Below are 18,207 nucleotides of genomic sequence, written 5' to 3' on the forward strand. Positions count from 1 at the left end.
ACCAGTCAGAAATAAAGAATACAATATCTGAAATGAGGAATACACTGGAAGGGCTAAACAGTAGGTTGGATGAAGCAGATGACTGAATAAGTGATTTGGAAGACAAGGTAGAAAAAACACCCAATTAGAGCAGCAAAAAATAAAAAATCTAATTTTAAAAAATGAGTATAGTTTAAGAGAATGGCAGTTACCCACAAGGGAGCTCCTATAAGACAGTCAGCCAATTTCTCAACAGAAACATTTCAGGCACAAAATGGCATGAAATATTCAAAGTGATGAAAAGCAAGACCTACAACCAAGACTACTTGACCCAGCAAGAAGAATGGCTAACACCAATAAAGCAGCAGCAACAACAACAACAACAACAAAAGTGTTGGCGAGAACGTGGAGAAAGGGAACCCTACTGCACTGTTGGTGGGAGTGCAGACTGGTGCAGCCACTGTGGAAAGCAGTATGGAAGTACATCAAAAGATTTAAAATGGGTCTGCATTTTGACCCAGCAATCCCACCTCTGGGAAAATATCCAAAGCAACCCAAAACACTAATTTAAAATAACATAAACACCCCTATGTTCATTGTAGCATTATTTACAATAGCCAAGATATGGAAGCAGCCCAAGTACCCATTGGTAGATGAGTGGATGAAACAACCATGGAACATTTACACAATGGAATTCTACTCAGACATAAAAAAAGAAGAAAATTTTACCCTTTGCAACAGTATGGATGGACCTGGAGAACATTATGCTAAGTGAAATAAGCCAGTCAGAGAAAGCCAAGTACCATATGATTTCACTCATATGTGGAATCTAATGAACAAACTGAACCAACAAGCAAAACAGAGACAGATTCATAGTTGGAGAGAAGGTGATAGCTAGTGGTGGGGAGTGGGGTTAAAGGATGGAGGGGTTGAGCAAAAAGGAAAAAGGATCCATGGATATGGACAACAGTGTGGTGATTGCTGGCAGGTGGGGGTATAAGGGGACTAATTGATAATGGGAAAAATATAATAAATATGAAATTTTAAAAAGAAGAAGAAATAAAGAGCTTCCCAGATAAGAAAGAGCTAAAGAAGTTTGTTACCACCAACCCAGTATTGCCAGAAATGTTAAGGGGCCTGGAAGAAGAAAGAAAACGAAGAAGGAAGAAGAAAAAAGAAAGAAGAAAGAATAAGAGGAAGAGGAAGAGAAAGAAGAAGAAGGAGGAGGAGAAGGAGAGGAAGAAGGAGAGAAGAGGGAGGAGGAGGAGGAGGAGGGGGAGGAGGGGGAGGAGGGGGAGGAGGGGGAGGAGGAGGAGGGGAGGGGGAGGGGAGGAGGAGGGGGAGGAGGAGGAGGAGGAGGAGGAGGAGGAGGAGGAGGAAGAAGACAGTTAAAAGAAAAAATGGCGATAAATACATACCTATCAATTATCACTTTAAATGTAAATGGTTTAAATGCTCCAATCAAGACATAGGGTAGCTCAATGGATAAGAAAACAAGGCCCATATATGTGCTGTCTACAAGAGAACCACCTCAGAATGAAAGATACACACAGACAAAAAGCAAGCAATAGAAAAAAATATTTCATGAAAATGGAAAGGGAAAAAAGTCTGAAAAAACAGACTTTAAAACAATGGCTATACAGTAAGAGACAAAGTACACTACATAATGATAAAGGGAGCAATCCAACAAGAGGATATAACCCTTGTAAACATTTACACACCCAACATAGGAGCACCTAAATATGTGAATCAAATCTTGATGAGCATAAAGAGAGAGATTGACAGTAATACAGTAATAGTTGAGGATTTTTACACTCCACTGACTTTAATGGATAGATCTTCCAGACAGAAAATCAACAAGGAGACAGCAGCCTTAAATGACATACTAGATCCAAAGGATTTAATTGAAATCTTCAGAGCATTTCATCCCAAAGCAACAGAATATACATTCTTTTCAAGTGCACATGGAACATTTTCTAGGATAGACCACATATTAGGACAGAAAACAAGTCTTAATAAATTTAAGAGGACTGAAATCGTATCAAGCATCTTCCCTGACCACAATGGTATGAAACAAGAAATCAAGAAGAAAACTGAAAAATACACAAAGACATGGAAGCCCAATAACACATTACTAAACAATGGATGGGTTAACAATGAGATCAAGAAGAAATCAAAATAATAATTATAAAGACAACAAAACTTGAAAAGCAGATGGTGGTGACAAGCAGAGTACACCTGGGTGGGACTGCTAAGCCAAGTCTGCCACACTGTGTCTGCCACCAGGCCCACCAGCTCAAAAGCCCAACTGGGCAACCTGCCCAGAGTGCGGCTGCTTGGGTTTGGTGTGAGCAGAGCCAGAACAACAGAGCAGTCCAGAGGGCTGGGTTCAGACGTCAGGTCAGCCTGTCCAGTTCAGCCCCTTGATACCATTGATGAGCTAGGCAGCAAGCATCAGACTCAAGATGTTGGCTCAGAGGGCCTGGGGCTCTGAGCAAGTGCAGGGCAATGACCTCAGGGGAGTTCTGCCACCAGGGCCTCTCCAGACCCCTTGCCCCACTGGTGCACGAAGGAGCACCCCAAAATTGCTCCCTGGGGTTCTCTCTTTTTTTTAAATCTTCACTTGGGGACATTTTTTCATTGCTTTTAGAGAGAGGACGGGGGTGGGGAGAAAAAAGATGGAAAGAGAGAGAGGAGAGAGAGAGAGACATTGACTCGTTGTCTTCATGGATGTACCCCAATCAGGAAATGAACCCACAACCTCGGTATGTGCCCTGAGGGAGAGTTGAATCTGTGTCTTTTTGGCCTATGGGACCATGCTCCAACCAACTGAGCCACACCAGCCAGGGCTAGGTTCCTCTTTTATAGCCCTCCATGGGGTGGGGGGGCGCAACTTACTTCCTCCTGAGGGTCTCGATTCAAACAGGTGGATTTGGCTCCCTCTCACCTGGGTAGCCCTGCCTGAACTCCCCAAAGCCCTGCTGGCCTCAGGTGGGCCCATCGCCTCTAGGATAGACCTGGTTGAGAGAAGCTGATGTTTGAATTGACCTGCTGGGTGCTGCTCTCTGTGCCCGGTGAGCCAAGCAAAGGCAGCAGTAAGGGCTTCACCCAAGGCCACCCACTGGCTTCCACTTCTCCCTCCCACTTGGCCTCCTGTGTTGTCCATGGCACAGAGTTTCTACCTCTGGGGCCTGCTACCCCACAGAACAGGCCTCCCTCTCCCTGCCCCCACCCAGGGATACTTCTGAGCAGCAAGGCCCCTGCTGGCACAGAGGCTGAAAGGAGAGTTTTGATGCTTGGGGTGAAGAAGGTCAAAAAAGGAGATTCCCCTGGGACGTGCAATTAACCAATTAACTGCACATGCCAGTTCAGAGGTAGCCTGTATTTGCTCAGATAAGGACTGACAGGAGGAAAGATCCATGCGGCTCTGGTCTCAGGGTCTGTGTACACAACACCAAGAGTGATTAACCCTGGGCCTGGCAGGAAGGGATGTGCAGATCAAAGGCCCTCAGACAAAATGACCCATCTTGGAACTCAGGGCGAACAAGGTATGGTCTGCTCTAAACAAATGTCCTCTATAAACAAAGCTCACATAGCTTCACCAGGGCTTCAGGGGGACCTGGGGCTCTTGGTTAGCCAGGATCAATGAAATGAGAATGTTCTTTCTGCACTTGTATCCTCTTTATTTAGTCCCACCACTTATGAGAGACAAACCTCAACTCTGTCACTGAACTGGGTCTCAGAGAAACCAGACCAATCCTCTTGGAGACTTCTGGATCTGGTTTGAGCTGGCCCCTGCTCCCAGACTCTTCTGAAGACCCCTCTCTGGCCACTTTCTCCTGTGAATCTCTGCAGGCCTTCCTATAACTGGGGTACCTTCCTCCTTTGGGGCACGGGGCTTCCTCCTCGTACCAGCTCACAATTCATTCTCCAATCATCCCAAGAAATGAAAACCACCTGTCAGAAGGATCAGATTCCTGGGAAGAGATAGGATTGCCTCTACCTCATTCTGCCCATCAGCCTTCAGCCCTCACCTTGTCGGGGAGAGCTGACTCCCTCTATTTCTCAGGCCTGGAAAGGCAGTGTAAGGCGAGATGAAGATGGGGGAGGGCTGGGAGGAGGCAGCAGGCCTGGAATGGGGCAGGCCCAGGCCCAGAGTGGGAGGAGGAGACAAGCAGTAAGCGTGTTGACTAAAGACCACAATGTGAGGAAGGATGGAAGGCAGGGACTGGGGTATCTCAGGCCCTCTCAGTGGGTGGAGCTGGGGGCAGGGCCATCTGGGAAACAGGCCTCCCTCTAGAATTCAGAGTTCAGCTGCTGGTGTAAGTCATCGGTTCCTGGGATCTATAAGACAAGAGTGAAGACTACAAAGGGGCATCCAGGAGTGCCACACACCAAAAGGACAGATTCCGGTGAGTATGACACACTGCTGGATGCATGGATTCCTGGCCTCAGTTTCCAGGTTCTTTCTTGCTGCCTGGATCCCAGAATAGCAAGAGGGAGGCCTGGGTGGTTGCTCAGAGACCTAGTGGTCAGCAAAGATAGCTGGAGCAAGAATACACACCTACAAAAATGGAGGAATATCAAGGCCAAGGCTTGGTTGGAAGTAGCTTTGCTGCTCCCAAACCAGCCCACGGCTGCCTGATCTACCCTCACTTGACCTCTCAACTGCCCTGTGTGCCTGGGTACTCCAGAAACTCCACATCTGGTGACTTTCTGCCATCCCCCCAGATATGGGTGACCTCAGGAGCCTTGACTTTTGTTGGGCACAAAGTGGGCTCCAGCTACCCAAGCCTCCCAGCTGTCTGGGGGTTCCTTTCTTCCCTGAAGGCAACCCTGAGGGTACTCCCAAGAAAGAGATGGCAAACCAGGAAACATGCAAATCGATTTTGTTAGGACTGACAAAATCTTCCTCAAGTCCCATCTTTATGTTCCAGCAGCGCCACTGGCTTGTTATTAATAGATGTTTATGCAGCAGCATCCATGGACGTGGGGAGTTTGTAGTGATAAAGGGCAAGTTTCCTTCCCTCTGGAAGCTCATGTGAAGGGAACAAGTAATCAGAGGCTAATACTAAGAGATTCAGGCCCAGATGGAACAGATGGTGGAGGCCTTCCACAGGAGGTCCCCTGCGGGTTAGTGTCCACAGAATTAGAGGAAATTAGAGGAAAGGGCATGGCTGGGAGAAGGAAGAGCAGGAGGTGCCACGGTGCACATGAGGGAGATGACAGGAAAAACTGGCAGGGGCAAAGTCACTGCACACTCAGTAACGCTGGAGGACATCCAACACTTGTGCTCCTCCTCAAAGCCTGGTGGAAGGGGGAACATTTACACTTCGTTTGAGGCTGTTTCTTCAGGATTTAATGGGCTGTCACGTTGTTCTCTTGCTAGCCACCGCCATGTGGTTGGCCCTCCTGCTGCTGTTGCTGCCCTTGGCGCTGCGCCTGAGCCTGGCGGGGACTGATCAGGAGAGGGCCCCTATTTTCCGGCTCATTCAGCGGGGCCCCTCTGGAATCGAGGCTAGTAACCACACGGGATCGCCCTGCGAGGGGCTCTTCCCTGTGGGGGCCACGACCTTGACCCTGGCGAACCGCAGCCTGGCGCGCCTGCCGAGCTGCCTGCCCCGCGTGCTGCGCAGCCTGGACGGCAGCCACAACCTGTTGAGCGCCCTGAGCGCATCGGAGCTCGGCCACCTGCCGCAGCTGCAGGTGCTGACGCTGCACCACAACCGCATAAGCGCGCTGCGCTGGGGCCCCGGCTGGCCGGCGGGGCTGCACACACTGGACGTCGGCTACAACGAGCTGGCCGCCCTGCCGCCCTGCGCTGGGCCCGCTCTGAGCAGCCTCCGCACGCTGGACCTCGCCGGGAACCCCCTACAGGCGCTGCGGCCCGGGGCCTTCGCCTGCTTCCCCGAGTTGCGTCTGCTCAACCTCTCCAGCACCTCGCTGGGCAGCGCCGCCCAGGTGGACCTCGCCGATGGCGCCTTCGCGCACCTGGCCACCCTCGAGGTCCTGGACCTAAGCGGCACGTTCCTAAAGCAAGGTGGGTCCTGGGTGCCCCGGGTTTTCAGAGGCGGGCTAGGCATCTGCTCCAGGGCCAGCCTCTTTGAGGGTTCCTCACTCGCAGTGCCACTGAAAAATAACCCGGCCTAGATGTCCTGAACCACATGCACCCTGTTGGAAACGCCATACAGGAGCTGTTAATTCTTTGAATCCCAAGAGATAGGAACTATTATCTCGGCTTTGTGTGTGAGGAAGCCAAAGCCGAGAAACGTGAATGACTGGCCCGAGGTCTCACAGCTCATTAAGTGGTGTCTCCAAATCTAAACCCAAGCTTTCTAGGTCCAGAACCCAGAGTTTAGCCTCCCTGTTCTACTGCGACCCAGCAGAGCTGGGGAATGGTGGCAGAATGGGGAAATGGATGCATTGTTTGGCGACTGATGAGCATCATACGGGCAGTTCAGGGAAAGCAAATGATGCTCTGAGGATGAGTTCACGGACTTTTCTACTTGGTTGGCTAAAATTGTGTCTGCAAATGTTGACTCCTTCAAACAGAACACAGGAGCGAGGTGAGAATACCAGTTCTCCTGTACTTGGTGTATTCTGACTCTGGTTCACAAGGTTGGTTTCATTATTTTTAAAAAACACTTCATGTATCTATAATCACCCGTCCCAAAGAAAGAAAAAGGCAAGAACTGGAAACAGAAGGGAAGGGACATATTATCCATGTATTAGGAGAGCCACAAAATTAGGCTTCTGGGCCTCCTTCAAGCCTTCCCCTTTTCTCCTCTTTCCTTACCTTCCTCAAAAATTTCTACACTCCTGGTAGCCATCAGAGTGAAGTCTGGGATGTTTCTGTGTGGAGTTCAACAAGAGGGTAGGGCAGCAGTGGAGTTGGAGACAGTGTCCTGGGTTCAAGTCCTAGCTCTGTCCTTTCCCAGCTGTGTGGCCTTGAGCCTATCATTCTCCTCTCTGGTCTCAGCTGCCTTGGGCTGGAAGAAAGGAAGGATTGGCCTTTCGGCTGAAATGGCCCATGCTTTTGAGACCCCTATAGCTGCCAACTATGACCATGCTCAGCAATGACTTTCATAACTCACTTTGTCACTCTTAGTGCTTCAGTAATGCCCTGCCAGCCTCCTAAGCTAGTGTTTTCCTGGGTAGTGGGCAGTTTCCCCTCTGTGTTTCAGTTCAGTCAGGCTGGATCAGAGACCTGCCCAAGCTCACGTCCCTCTACCTAAGGAACATGCCCAGGCTGAGGAACCTGGAGGGGGACATTTTCAAGATGACCCCTGACCTGCAACAGCTGTATTGTCAAGATTCTCCAGCACTTACCTCTGTCCAGACACACATCTTTCAAGACACTCCTCGCCTGCAGCTCCTTCTGCTCCAGAAGTAAGTGTTTCTGAATCACATGATTCAGTTTTGCCCATTACACTATATTGAATAGGTGTAACTATTTTATAGAGCATACCAGTCTTTAATTTTCCTCCAATGGCTCCTTCAAGTCCTCTCTGGGGTTTCATTCTTCCTCAACCTTTTGGAGGTATCTTTGGGCAGGTCCGAGATAATCCATCAAGCCTGAAAATTGTACACCTCAGTTCTGTCCAGAGTAATATTAAAACTCCAAACTCTCACACATGTAAGGCTTCCTTTAAGCCCAGGATGAGAAACCTGCAGTGGGAAGAGGGGATGAGGGCATCAGGTTCCTTATTTCTCCAACCACCTGTTTCCCCACGTGGGAAGTCAGCCACAGGCCTAAGGAGGAAAGGTGAGAGAGTAGAAAGGTCCTACTTGCAGTCAGCACCCAGGGTTGGTGCCTTCTGACCTGGTGATGTCACTATATCTACCCTCATTTCTGACTTCTAACAAGAAAGGCAGCATCCCTTTGAAGATGATCCCAGGCCACCTCTTTTCTCTGCCAGCTCCAGAATTAACCAGAGTACTTTACCTCAGAGTTTGTCACAAGGAAAAGGAGATAGAAGATACACAGCACTTAGCTCAGTGCCTGTCAGATGGTGTGTGCTCTATAACATTAGTGCAGAGGATGGTGACTGTAATAAAGGTGATGCTAACGATGGAAGGAATGGTGATGGTGATAATGGTGAACGTGATGATGTTGGCAATATGGTGTATTAGTGATAGTGACAATAACAGTGATAACAATGACGGTTGTGGTGATATGTTGATGAGACTGGTATCTCTCCTCTTTTGAGCTTTAGACTGATGCAACGTTGTGTGTAAGGCATCAGATGTGGGGCCAAACTGCCTGGGCTCAAATCGTGACTCCACCACTTCCTAGCTGTGTGAGTTGGGGCAATTGCCTTAACACTTCTATAGCTCAGTTTCCTCATCTGTGAAATGATGACAAAAAGGAAGTCCAAAGTCATTAAGAGTTTTGCCCAAAGTAAGATCATCTAACCCCTAACAGAATGGTTTTCCCATATTCCACCATGACTCTCTGGGAATAGTTCTGATCTGATTGTAAAAGCCTAACTTGATTGATCTTCTGTGTATTTTAGCTGCAACTTGAGTTCCTTCCCTCCTTGGACCCTGCATTCCTCTCAGGTTCTATCCATCAACCTCTTTGGCAACCCGCTCACTTGCAGCTGTGAGTTGTCGTGGCTCCTCATGGATGCAAAGAAGCTTGTCCTAAGCAGGTAACATATTTACAAAGCAGGTTACTAATGGGTGAGGGTCAGCGTCCAAGAGCTGAAGTTCTACCAGCTCATGTCATGCTCACCTAACCAGGTCAGCATTGTTGGGCAGGGCAGCCATTTCTCATGTAGTCACATTCAGGGACCCAGCTAATGGAGGCTCTGCCTCCCTTCCAGTGAGCCACAGAGGCAGAGAGCATGGAGGAACAGACATGGAAGGCTTTAATGGGCCAGACCAGGAGGCGGGGGCTCATCATTTCCACTAACGTTCACACTAACTGCAAGGGAGGCTGGGAAATGTAGTCTAGCTGTCTTCCCAGTAGGAAAAAGAAATGGGCTAAGTGAACAGTTAACTTGTCTCTGCCAAAGCGGTGTTATCATTGCCCCATTTTATAGATGAGTGGACTGGGGCCCAAGGAGGAGAGGCACTTGCTTAGCCTCATGCAACTGCTGGGTGGAGGAGGCAGAATCTACCTTCCTCCAAAACTGTGCTCTTAAGCACTGGGCTCCCCTGAGTCCCCCAAATGGAGCCTGGCCTCCTGTATCATTCAGGCCAAGGCCAGGGCTTACAGAACTATTGTGGGACAGACACAAGTCCTATGAAAACTTCTCATTGGCTCTTACATGAAAGACCTATTTTTGCTGTGGGGAGCCATGCCCAGGTTGGCCACCAGAAAAGGATGGGGGCTGGGAACACCTCTGGTCTTGAGCACCTGCAAACCAGCCCCGCCAGCTCACTTTGCGAGACATCCCCCATCCTGCGGGGGTTCTTTTCTCAACTTGCACCGAAGCCTGGAAACAAGTGAGGCTCAGTCTGTCCCTTTCTCCCCTTCATGTTGATCCCAAAGACAAGCACCCAGGCCCTTTGAGGTGAAGGGTCTCACTCTGTATTAATGAAGAAGTTGAGAGTACAGGCTCATGGCACCACTTGACTACTGTTCATTTTGGCTGCATTACTTAACCTCTCTGGGTCTTTACTGCCTCATCTGTAAAGTGGGGATAATAGGGCCTACCTCATAAAGTACTGCAGATTAAATTCACCAGTACAGTAACTGCTAACAATAGTCCCTAGCACATGGCAAGCACTCAGAAAATGTTAACTAGTGTGAGTATTTTGACTAGTACTCATGGCCAGGAAGCAGACAGGTGAGAACGCTTAGAGAACCTGGATGGCCCTTTACAGCGCTTGCCCAGGTTTAGGCTCTGCCATTTGCTGGCCATGGCATCTTGGGCAAGTAATTCGTCTTTCTGAGCTTCCGTTTCGTCCTCTGCCTCCCAGGAACCTCCTCTACAGGTTGCTTTGAAGGTCAGTGGGGTGATGTGTGTCTAGTCTGTGCCATGAGGTACCTGGTGGAGGTGCTGACAAGCCTTAGCAAAAAGGATTGTCTGCACTGAGTACTCAAAGGCCAGCATGGAAGCGGTTTTGACGCCAGAAATACCTTCTAACTGGTTAACTTCCCTTCTAGGGCGGCTGGCACTCTGTGCGCACCAGCTGCAGGAACCCCCGGGGCCTTCTCAGCCCCTCTCTTGCTGTCCCAGCTGCCCGGGGTGTGCCCCTGGGACCAAAGCACCACCCCCCTTGATTCCAACCCACCCCCCTCCATCCGCTGCACCCAAGCACCCCCTACACAGGGTCCCTTCACCCCACCGAGCGCAGTCCCCTCCACTCAAGCTGTGGGAGACGGACAGAACGTCACCAAGGCCCCCTCCCACACTGTGGGCCCCACCTCTCGAGCTGCATGGTCGCACACCAGTGTCGGGGAGGGGGCCACGGCCTCCACTACCATCTCTACATCAGGTTCCAGAAACTCCAGCGATCCCCCTAAGGCTGCAAGCACAGCTGGGACAGACCACAGAGAACACGCCGTCTGGCTTGTCCTTGACCCTAATACCTCAGCCCCCTCCACCCCACCGGCCAGCAAACAACTTGGTCTCTTCCCTGCCTCCCGAAATCCACTGAGCACACCCCCGCGCGACTGGAAGGCACAGGCCACCCCGCAGGCTCTCCACCCAAGTCCTTCCAAGGGTGGAACTCCAATCTCGGTTTTGGACTACTCGAGTGAGGAGGAGGAGGAGGAGGAGGAGGAGGAAGAGGAGGAGGAGGTAGAAGCGCCTCCCCGGGATGTCTCCTGTGATTACCACCCCTGTAAGCACCTCCAGACCCCGTGTGCAGACCTGCAGAGGCGCTTGCGGTGCCGGTGTCCGGGCCTCAGCGGGGAAGACACTATCCCAGACCCTCCCAAGCTGCAGGGGGTGTCGGAGACCACCGACACGTCCGCGCTGGTCCGCTGGTGCGCCCCTAACTCGGTGGTGCGCGGCTACCAGGTCCGCTACTCTCCGGAGGGCCGGCGGGAGAACCAGTCGGTGGTAGGGGACATCTACGCCACCGCGCGGCAGCACCCCCTGTACGGGCTCTCGCCGGGCACCACGTACCGCGTGTGCGTCCTGGCGGCCAACAGGGCGGGGCTGAGCCTGCCGCAGGCCTCGGGCCCCAGGGGGCCGTGCGCCACCTTCACCACCAAGCCCAGCTTCGTGCTCGTCTTCGCGGGCCTGTGCGCCGCCAGCGGCCTGCTGCTCGTCTGCACCCTGCTGCTGACCCTGTGTCTCTGCAGGCGGGGCCGCAGGCCACACAGGCGGGGCCACGACACACACCTGGTGGCCTACAAGAACCCAGCCTTTGACCACCCGCTGAAACTCCAGACCTTCAATTAGCCCAGCTCCCGCTCCTCCGGTCGAACTCGAGGAACTGGCCGCCGGTGTGCAAGGAAGAAGGTAACGGAGGGTCTAACACGGCCCTGTCCGCTCTGACTCCTGAGAAGCCAAGCACTCCTCCGGCACACACTTCCCTTCCTTCTACTTCACTGCGTCTGTTTCCAGAAACGCGGTGGCCCCCACCAAACCACTCCTACTGGGACGGGGCATTCTTGTTTTGTAACAGCAGTCGGTGCTCCTCAGTGGACAGAATTGTGTGAAGTAGGAAGAGATAAAACAAATTCTATAATCCAGCCTCTTATACTATATTACAAGTGACACTCACTCTCAAGTCCTCTTAGGAAGTTGAGGGCATTATACTAAGTGAAGTAAGTTCCCTCGAGGTCAAGCTCTGGCAAGGCACGTGTTTGTTATTAAAGGAATCAACACCAGTGGATTCTTCCTCTGAGAACTGGGGGTGAGGAAGAACAGGCCGGTTGTTTCCTGAGGCCTTCCAAGTTTCTCAGCTGCTTTTCAGGATACGGCAAAAATGTGCTTCTAGCTTATGGTCAAAACCACAGTCTTTTCAGGTCCTTTGCCCATTTTTTAATTGATTTGTGTGTGTGTGTGTGTGTGTGTGTGTGTTGTTTTATAAGTTCTTTATAAATTTGGGATATTAACCCCTTATCAGATGTATCATCAGCAAATATTTTCTCCCATTCGGTGAGATGTTTTTCATTTTGTTGATCGTTTCCTTTGCTGTGCAAAATCTTTTTCGTTTGATATAGTCCTAATTGCAATATATCAGAAAAAGTATTGCTACAATGTCCAAGATTTTACTGCCTATGTTTTCTACTAGAATTTTTATGGTTTTGTAACTTTTAAGTCTTTATCCATTTGTGTTTATTCCTGTGTACGGTGTAAGGTGGTGGTCTAGTTTCAGTTTTTTGCACGTATCTGTCCAATTTTACCAACACCATTTATTGAATAGACTATCTTTATCCTCTTGTATGTTTTTGTATTCTTTGCCAAATATTGACTATAAAGGCGTGGATTTATTTCTGGGCTCTCTATTCTGTTCCATTGGTGTATGTGTCTGTTTTTATTCTAATACCATGCTGTTCTGATTACTGTAGCCTTGTAGTATAGTTTGATATCAGGTAGCATGATTACTCAAACTTTGTTCTTCTTCCTCAAGATTGCTGTGGATATTAGGGGTCTTTTCTCGGGTACACCCCTATGTTCATTGTAGTGTTATTTACAATAGCTAAGATTTGGTAACAGCCTAAGTGCCCATCAATAGATGAGTAGATAAAAAAGCTGTGGTACATTTACACAATGGAGTACTACTTGGCTATAGAAATGAAGAAAATGTTATCCTTTGCAACAGTATGGCTGGACCTGGAGAGCATTGTGCTAAGTGAAATAAGTCAGTCAGAAAAAGACAAGTACTATACAATTTCACATATGTAGAATAATGAACAAAATAAACTAACAAACAAAATAGAAGCAGATTCAGATAGAGAGTAGACTGACAGCTGTCAGGGGAGGGGTGTTGTGAGGCTGGGTGAAAAGGATGAAGAGATTAAGCAAAAACAAACAAGCAAACTCATAGACACAGATAACAGCATGGTGTTCACCAGAGGGGGAGGGGTCGGGAGGAGATAGAAGAGGGTAAAGTGGGGATAAATGGTGATAGGAGACTTGACTTGGGGGAATGGGGTATGAACACACAATATACAGTTGATGTATTATAGATCTGTACACATGAAACCTATATAATTTTATCAACCAATGTTACCAAAAAAATCCGATTAAGGAAAGAAAAAAAAAAAAAAGACCCGCAGTCTTCTGGGAACACTTGTGAAACACAGGAAAGGCTGTCCTAAAGTCAATGTTTGCCCTGGCTGGTGTGGCTCAGTAGATTGAGTGCCGACCTGTGAGCCAAATGGTTGCCAGTTTGATTCCCTGCCAGGGGACATGCCTGGGTTGTGGGCAGGTCCGAGTGAGAGGCGACCAATTGATGTTTTTCCTGCATATTGATGTTTCTCTCCCTTTCTTTCTCCCTTCCTTCCCCTCTCTCTGAAAATAAATTTTAAAAATATTTAAAGTCAATGTTTATTGCATTTCATGTAAGTGGGAAAAGCAACTGTAAACTTTTTTTTTAAGGAAGCATAATGTGCTCACTTCCAGAAACTTTTTTTAGAGAGAAGAAATGAGCCAAAGAGAATCACGAGGCTCTAGGTAGAAGTCAAAGCATTTCTCTGCATTAAACAATGACTCCATGACGTGTGTGTGTGTGTGTGTGTGTGTGTGTGTATGTGGAATATGCCTTACTATACTCTTCACCACTTTTATACAATCTTAGGGGAAAAGTGATTTTATAAAATTATTACAGAGTTCATATTTCCATAGTTTAATTTTCTACATTAGCATTGATGTTAGTTTTCTGTGGCTATCCTAACAATTACCACAAACTCGGTGCCTTAAAAAAATATCTTCTCTTTCAGTTCAGAAATCCACAATCAAGGAATCAGTGGAGGTGGTTCCTTCTGGAGACCCAGAGAAATTGTTCCATGTCCCTCTCCTGGCTTCTGGTGGTTGCCAGCAACCCTTGGTGTCCCTTGGCTTGAAAATCTATCATTCCAATCTATGCCTGCTTCTCTTGTCTCAAGATAATCTGTGTGTGTGTGTGTGTGTGTGTGTGTGTGTGGCCAAATTTCCCTCTTTTCTATTATTTCCCCCCTGCTAAAACATTAAGTTTGTACAATGTGATTTGATGTATGTATATATTGGGAAATGATTACCATAAGGTTAGTGAACATATCCATCGCCTGTTACTTTCTAAAATCTCTTAGCAACTTTCAAGTACGTATACAATAGTTAACTATAGTCATCATGCTAATGATCCCCAGAACTTACTCATCTTGTAACTGAAAATCTGTATACTCTTGACCAGCTTCACCCATTCCTTCCCAACCTCATCCCTGGGAACCACCAACCTGTTTCTATGAAAGTTTTTTTTTTTAGATTCCACATATACATGAGGTCATACAGAAGTTCTCTCTCTTGACTTATTTCACTTAATGCCCTCAAGTTCCATGTTGTTGCAAAAAGGATTCCCTTTTTGTGGCTGAAAGATTCCATTGAATAGACATACACCATGTTTTCTTTATCCACTTATCCATCAACTTAGGTCCTTCTGTCGTAAATAATGCTGCAACATGGGGGTGCAGGTATCTCTTCAAGATAATTTTATTTCCTTTAGATAAATACCCAGAAGTCAAATTTCTGTCTTACAAGGATCCTAGGCATTCAATTAAGGCCAACCAAATTCAGTATGACTTTATCCTAACTTGATTACATCTACAAAGACCCTATTTCCAAATAAGGTCACATTCACAGGAGCCAGGGGTTGGAGTGACAGATTTTTCAAGGTAAGGGACACCAAGGATTGATGGCAACCACCAGAAGCCAGGAGAGGGGAATAGAATTTCAATATATCTTTGAGGGAGGCACAATTAAACCCACAAAAGCATTTATTTCTACTGTAAAAAAAAAAAAAAAAATCAACTTCCTCTTGTATCTTTTGTTTCCAAAATGTGCTGCAGCACAAAAACCCTGCTACAGAAACTGAGCGTATTCAGGTTTGGGCTGGATAACTGAACTCTGGTATGTATTTCTAGATGTTTGGTTTTGAAAAAGCTCCCCCAAATTCTAGTGTATCGCCAGGTTCATCCCACATGTAATCAAGAGAACTGAACTGATTTAAAAGGTATCTATCTACCAGTTCCTGATTAAAAATTTTGAAATTTTTAAAAAATGGCACAGCAGAATCCAAAAATGTGACTAATTAGCGTAACGTCTACTATTGAGTCTGTTATGTGGAGGCATCAAAATGAATTTCTACCACACACTGAGTCTGTATGTGTGAATATACACTCAAACGTGCCTAATACAACTCTGATGTTTTGTAAAGTCACATAATTTACATTTTATAACAGCTCAGTATCAAAAAACCTGGGGAGACTTGGACCATTTTTCTAAGAGTTGAGGTGGCCAACCCTTAAGTCACTCCAAGTTGCATCAACACTATAAACTGTGAATAAGCACAGAGAAGTGCAAAATCCTAGTCTTTCCCATAACTACTTTATTTCAAGTTCTCTCTTTTTGGAACACTGTTTCTGTGTGCTCACACTTTGCTCATGCTGAGACACGCTCAACGTGTCTGTTGGGTGGTCCAGACTTCTACCTTCAGTCTCACTGCTTCCAGGCTAAGGCTATAAAGGAGCTTCCAGAAGGAAAGAACCAGCCACAAGCCACCCTTCTTTTCCCTCTTGCTGCCTTCCATTCGATTCAATGGTAGTGTCCCTGCCTGCAGGCTTCAATGTGTTCCAGGCCAAGGGTGGCTGAGCAGCTAGTTTGGGAACTGACAGGCAACAGAGGGGCACACTTACCCAAGGATGCCCCCAAGAGGTGCGAATTTTGCTTATAACTTCCCATTTTAATTAAACAAGTTGTTTAGATAATCACATTACCTAAAAAATTTCACGTTACACTTGGTCTGCTAGAACCTGCGACAACAGGCAGCAATTGACCTCCAGTGATAAGAGGAAGCACCAGCACCAGCCCTGCCTTCCTCTTCCTTCTCCCCGTATCTTCCCATTCTTCTGCACATGCTGGTGTAGTGAGAGGAAGGACTTTTAAGTCAGATGGTCCCAAACCAATTACTTTTACAATGTAAGTGCAAGTGACATATCTGAACAAACTTTATGAATCAGAAAACTTGCACAAACAACCCAAGATGAAGGCACATTTTTTCCAGCTTTTTTATTCTTTTAACATCTTAACAAAAGACTTTTCTCCAAAGTTTAAAAAACTTGAAAAAATACAATTTCGTATTATTTACATAACATATGAGTACAGGTTCCAATATCATACAAACATTTCCATATTAGAAATACAGTGGGAAGGCATGATATAACTCATTGCCTCTTGGATGGTGCAGGGTCATGGATATGTCTACATATTCCAACTACCTCTGTTACTTGTTATCCTGATATATAAACTATTAGGCACCTGAGAGGTTGGAAGACTATTGAACATGAACTTCAACACCCTATATTTTGAACTTTATAATCTCTTTACAAGTTTACTCCATCCACAACTAAGCTACCTTTACTGTCATTATCCTAAATGATCAAATATTAACCACGTGAGCTGTTAATATATACACCGATCAAATGAAACATAAAATTGTGTAGCCTATACATTTAAATGCAGGAAATTCCCTAGTGCTTTGTGAGCAATCTAAATTCTATTAAAAAGAAGTTTCCATGCTTTGGACTATGTTTTTAAAAAACATTTAAAAAATGATGGACAATAATTGGAATTAATTAGTTCCTTATAAGTTAAGAAACTTAAGATAAAAAATTCTAAATGAGTTTTATTTGTATTTAAAAATACACTGGAAATTCTGCATATGCCCATGATCAAGCTTATTTTCATTGCCATTACTTAAATATTGATGACATGGTTTGTTCTGACAAGTCCTTTTTCAAGCTGAACACCAAGAGGGAAACTCCTGTAGCTTTCTACTGGCCCTGCTTCTGCTGATGTACAGTATATTGCTCCTTGCTAATGATGATGGATGACCTCTAGCTGTCTTTTATCACCTGAACAGTTTTTCGACCATAATGATAGTAACTGTAAGCTGACGCAGCTGTGGTGAAAGCCGTAAAACACCTTTAATGGAAAGAAAGAAAATTTAGTTGTCAAGTCAAAAAATCACTACATAATTGTGAGATCATATAAAATACATTTAAAAGTTATTTAAAAAGTTAAAAAAGGCTGTAGTGTAAATTTTTTTAACTATAAGAATTTAAATACACAGCTTTTCTTTAAGACTTCATTTGAATTAGTAATCTAGTTCTTGAGCCCAAGAAAATAATGATAATACTAGCAACTGTCATTTTTACCCAGACATTACTCTAAGTGTTATGTTCTCATTTTATTTTCACAACAACCTCATCTTCTGCAGGAGGAAAGAGCCCCAGAGGAGTTGCTCAGGGCCACAGAACCACCTCAAAGCCTGGCTGGGCTTCAACTGTAGAGCTGTGTGCCCACTCTACTGTTCCATGCTGCTCAGAGTACCAGACTCTACTTCCCAGATATCTGAGTCATTCAGCTTTCTTTTCTGATTTTTCATTAACTGAACTGTCAGGTTAATCAGACTCTCTTTGTAATTGGATCAGTGGCGCTCACAGCTTGCTGACTGCTCGCAGCTCACAGGCTACTTTCGCATGCACGGTGCACTCCTTCCCCTACCAGATGAGGTACAGGAGCATCAAGACTATTTTCATTTGATCCCAAGGCTGTTGGTGCCAGCTCAATATTCTAAGTTCACAAATAAACCAATGAAACACACACACTAAGGTGGATGCTCTGAAAAGACTTGATAAAAAGGCAAGTTGCTAAAAAATACTGTCAAAGTAAGCATGCAATATGATTGTTAAAATACTAGAGAAAATGTTACAAAAGCTCTAAAGTTTCTATATTCAGATCGCTTTGTAAATGTCTTAAAGTCTTGTCGGTTTAAAATGAGAACATGAAAATCAGAGAGGCTATATGGATGTAGTTTATTCAAGAAAAATAAGAGAGAAACCTCCCTGGTGGACCTTTATTCAAAGAAACGGCACTGGCCCCGGCTGGGTGGTTCAGTTGGAGTGAGCACCGTGCCATGCACCTAACGGCTGCTATTTCAATCCCCAGTCAGGGCACATATGGGAGGCAATCAACTAATGTTCCTTATGTCGATGTTTCCCTCTGTCTGTCTCTCCCCTCTTTCCTCCCTCCCTCTAACCCTCCCTGGCTTCCTCTCCTTCTA

General features: G+C 46.5%; 2 protein-coding genes and 1 long non-coding RNA gene across 5 annotated transcripts in view; 1 reads left to right on the forward strand and 2 right to left on the reverse strand.

Moving 5' to 3' along the window:
- The window catches only part of LOC150003253 (uncharacterized), a 65,095-nt gene extending 53,795 nt beyond the window's left edge, over nucleotides 1–11,300 (reverse strand). Inside the window, exons 1-3 of one of the 2 annotated variants that reach the window (XR_016512752.1) lie at nucleotides 10,806–11,300; nucleotides 7,448–7,647; nucleotides 6,776–6,968 (exon numbers count right to left, since the gene is read on the reverse strand). This is a non-coding gene — a long non-coding RNA (uncharacterized LOC150003253). The remainder of the gene's footprint in view (nucleotides 1–6,775; nucleotides 6,969–7,447; nucleotides 7,648–10,805) is intronic. The other variant, XR_016512753.1, reaches the window with a different exon arrangement.
- LRRN4 (leucine rich repeat neuronal 4) lies at nucleotides 4,109–11,351 on the forward strand. 2 transcript variants are annotated; one of them, XM_090286063.1, is made up of 5 exons: nucleotides 4,109–4,391; nucleotides 5,369–6,019; nucleotides 7,164–7,368; nucleotides 8,496–8,633; nucleotides 10,097–11,351. In XM_090286063.1, exons 2-5 carry the CDS (start codon nucleotides 5,377–5,379, stop codon nucleotides 11,340–11,342), a joined length of 2,232 nt encoding a protein of 743 aa, XP_090142189.1. In that variant the 5' UTR covers nucleotides 4,109–4,391; nucleotides 5,369–5,376; the 3' UTR covers nucleotides 11,343–11,351. The 2 variants fall into 2 exon arrangements, with proteins under 2 accessions (XP_090142189.1, XP_090142188.1); XM_090286062.1 differs by lacking the exon at nucleotides 4,109–4,391 and having other exon boundaries at nucleotides 5,150–6,019.
- Nucleotides 11,352–16,741: 5,390 nt separating this feature from the next.
- The window catches only part of CRLS1 (cardiolipin synthase 1), a 31,171-nt gene continuing 29,705 nt past the window's right edge, over nucleotides 16,742–18,207 (reverse strand). The window contains exon 7 of the mRNA XM_090286066.1: nucleotides 16,742–17,066. Within this exon, the coding sequence (XP_090142192.1) occupies nucleotides 16,979–17,066 (88 nt within the window). The 3' untranslated portion in view covers nucleotides 16,742–16,978. The remainder of the gene's footprint in view (nucleotides 17,067–18,207) is intronic.

Source organism: Furipterus horrens, unplaced genomic scaffold (assembly GCF_987537825.1).
Source record: "Furipterus horrens unplaced genomic scaffold, mFurHor1.1.pri manual_scaffold_8, whole genome shotgun sequence".
NCBI classification, from domain to species: Eukaryota; Metazoa; Chordata; class Mammalia; order Chiroptera; family Furipteridae; genus Furipterus; species Furipterus horrens.

What these genes read in the sequence shown, in the direction of transcription:
- LRRN4 (XM_090286062.1), top strand. Translation starts at nt 5,341, where the DNA reads ATGGGCTGTCACGTTGTTCTCTTGCTAGCCACCGCCATGTGGTTGGCC. An exon ending in CAGCTCCTTCTGCTCCAGAA is followed by an intron (nt 7,369 to 8,495) that starts GTAAGTGTTTCT and finishes TGTGTATTTTAG; the next exon opens with CTGCAACTTGAGTTCCTTCC. An exon ending in AAGAAGCTTGTCCTAAGCAG is followed by an intron (nt 8,634 to 10,096) that starts GTAACATATTTA and finishes CTTCCCTTCTAG; the next exon opens with GGCGGCTGGCACTCTGTGCG.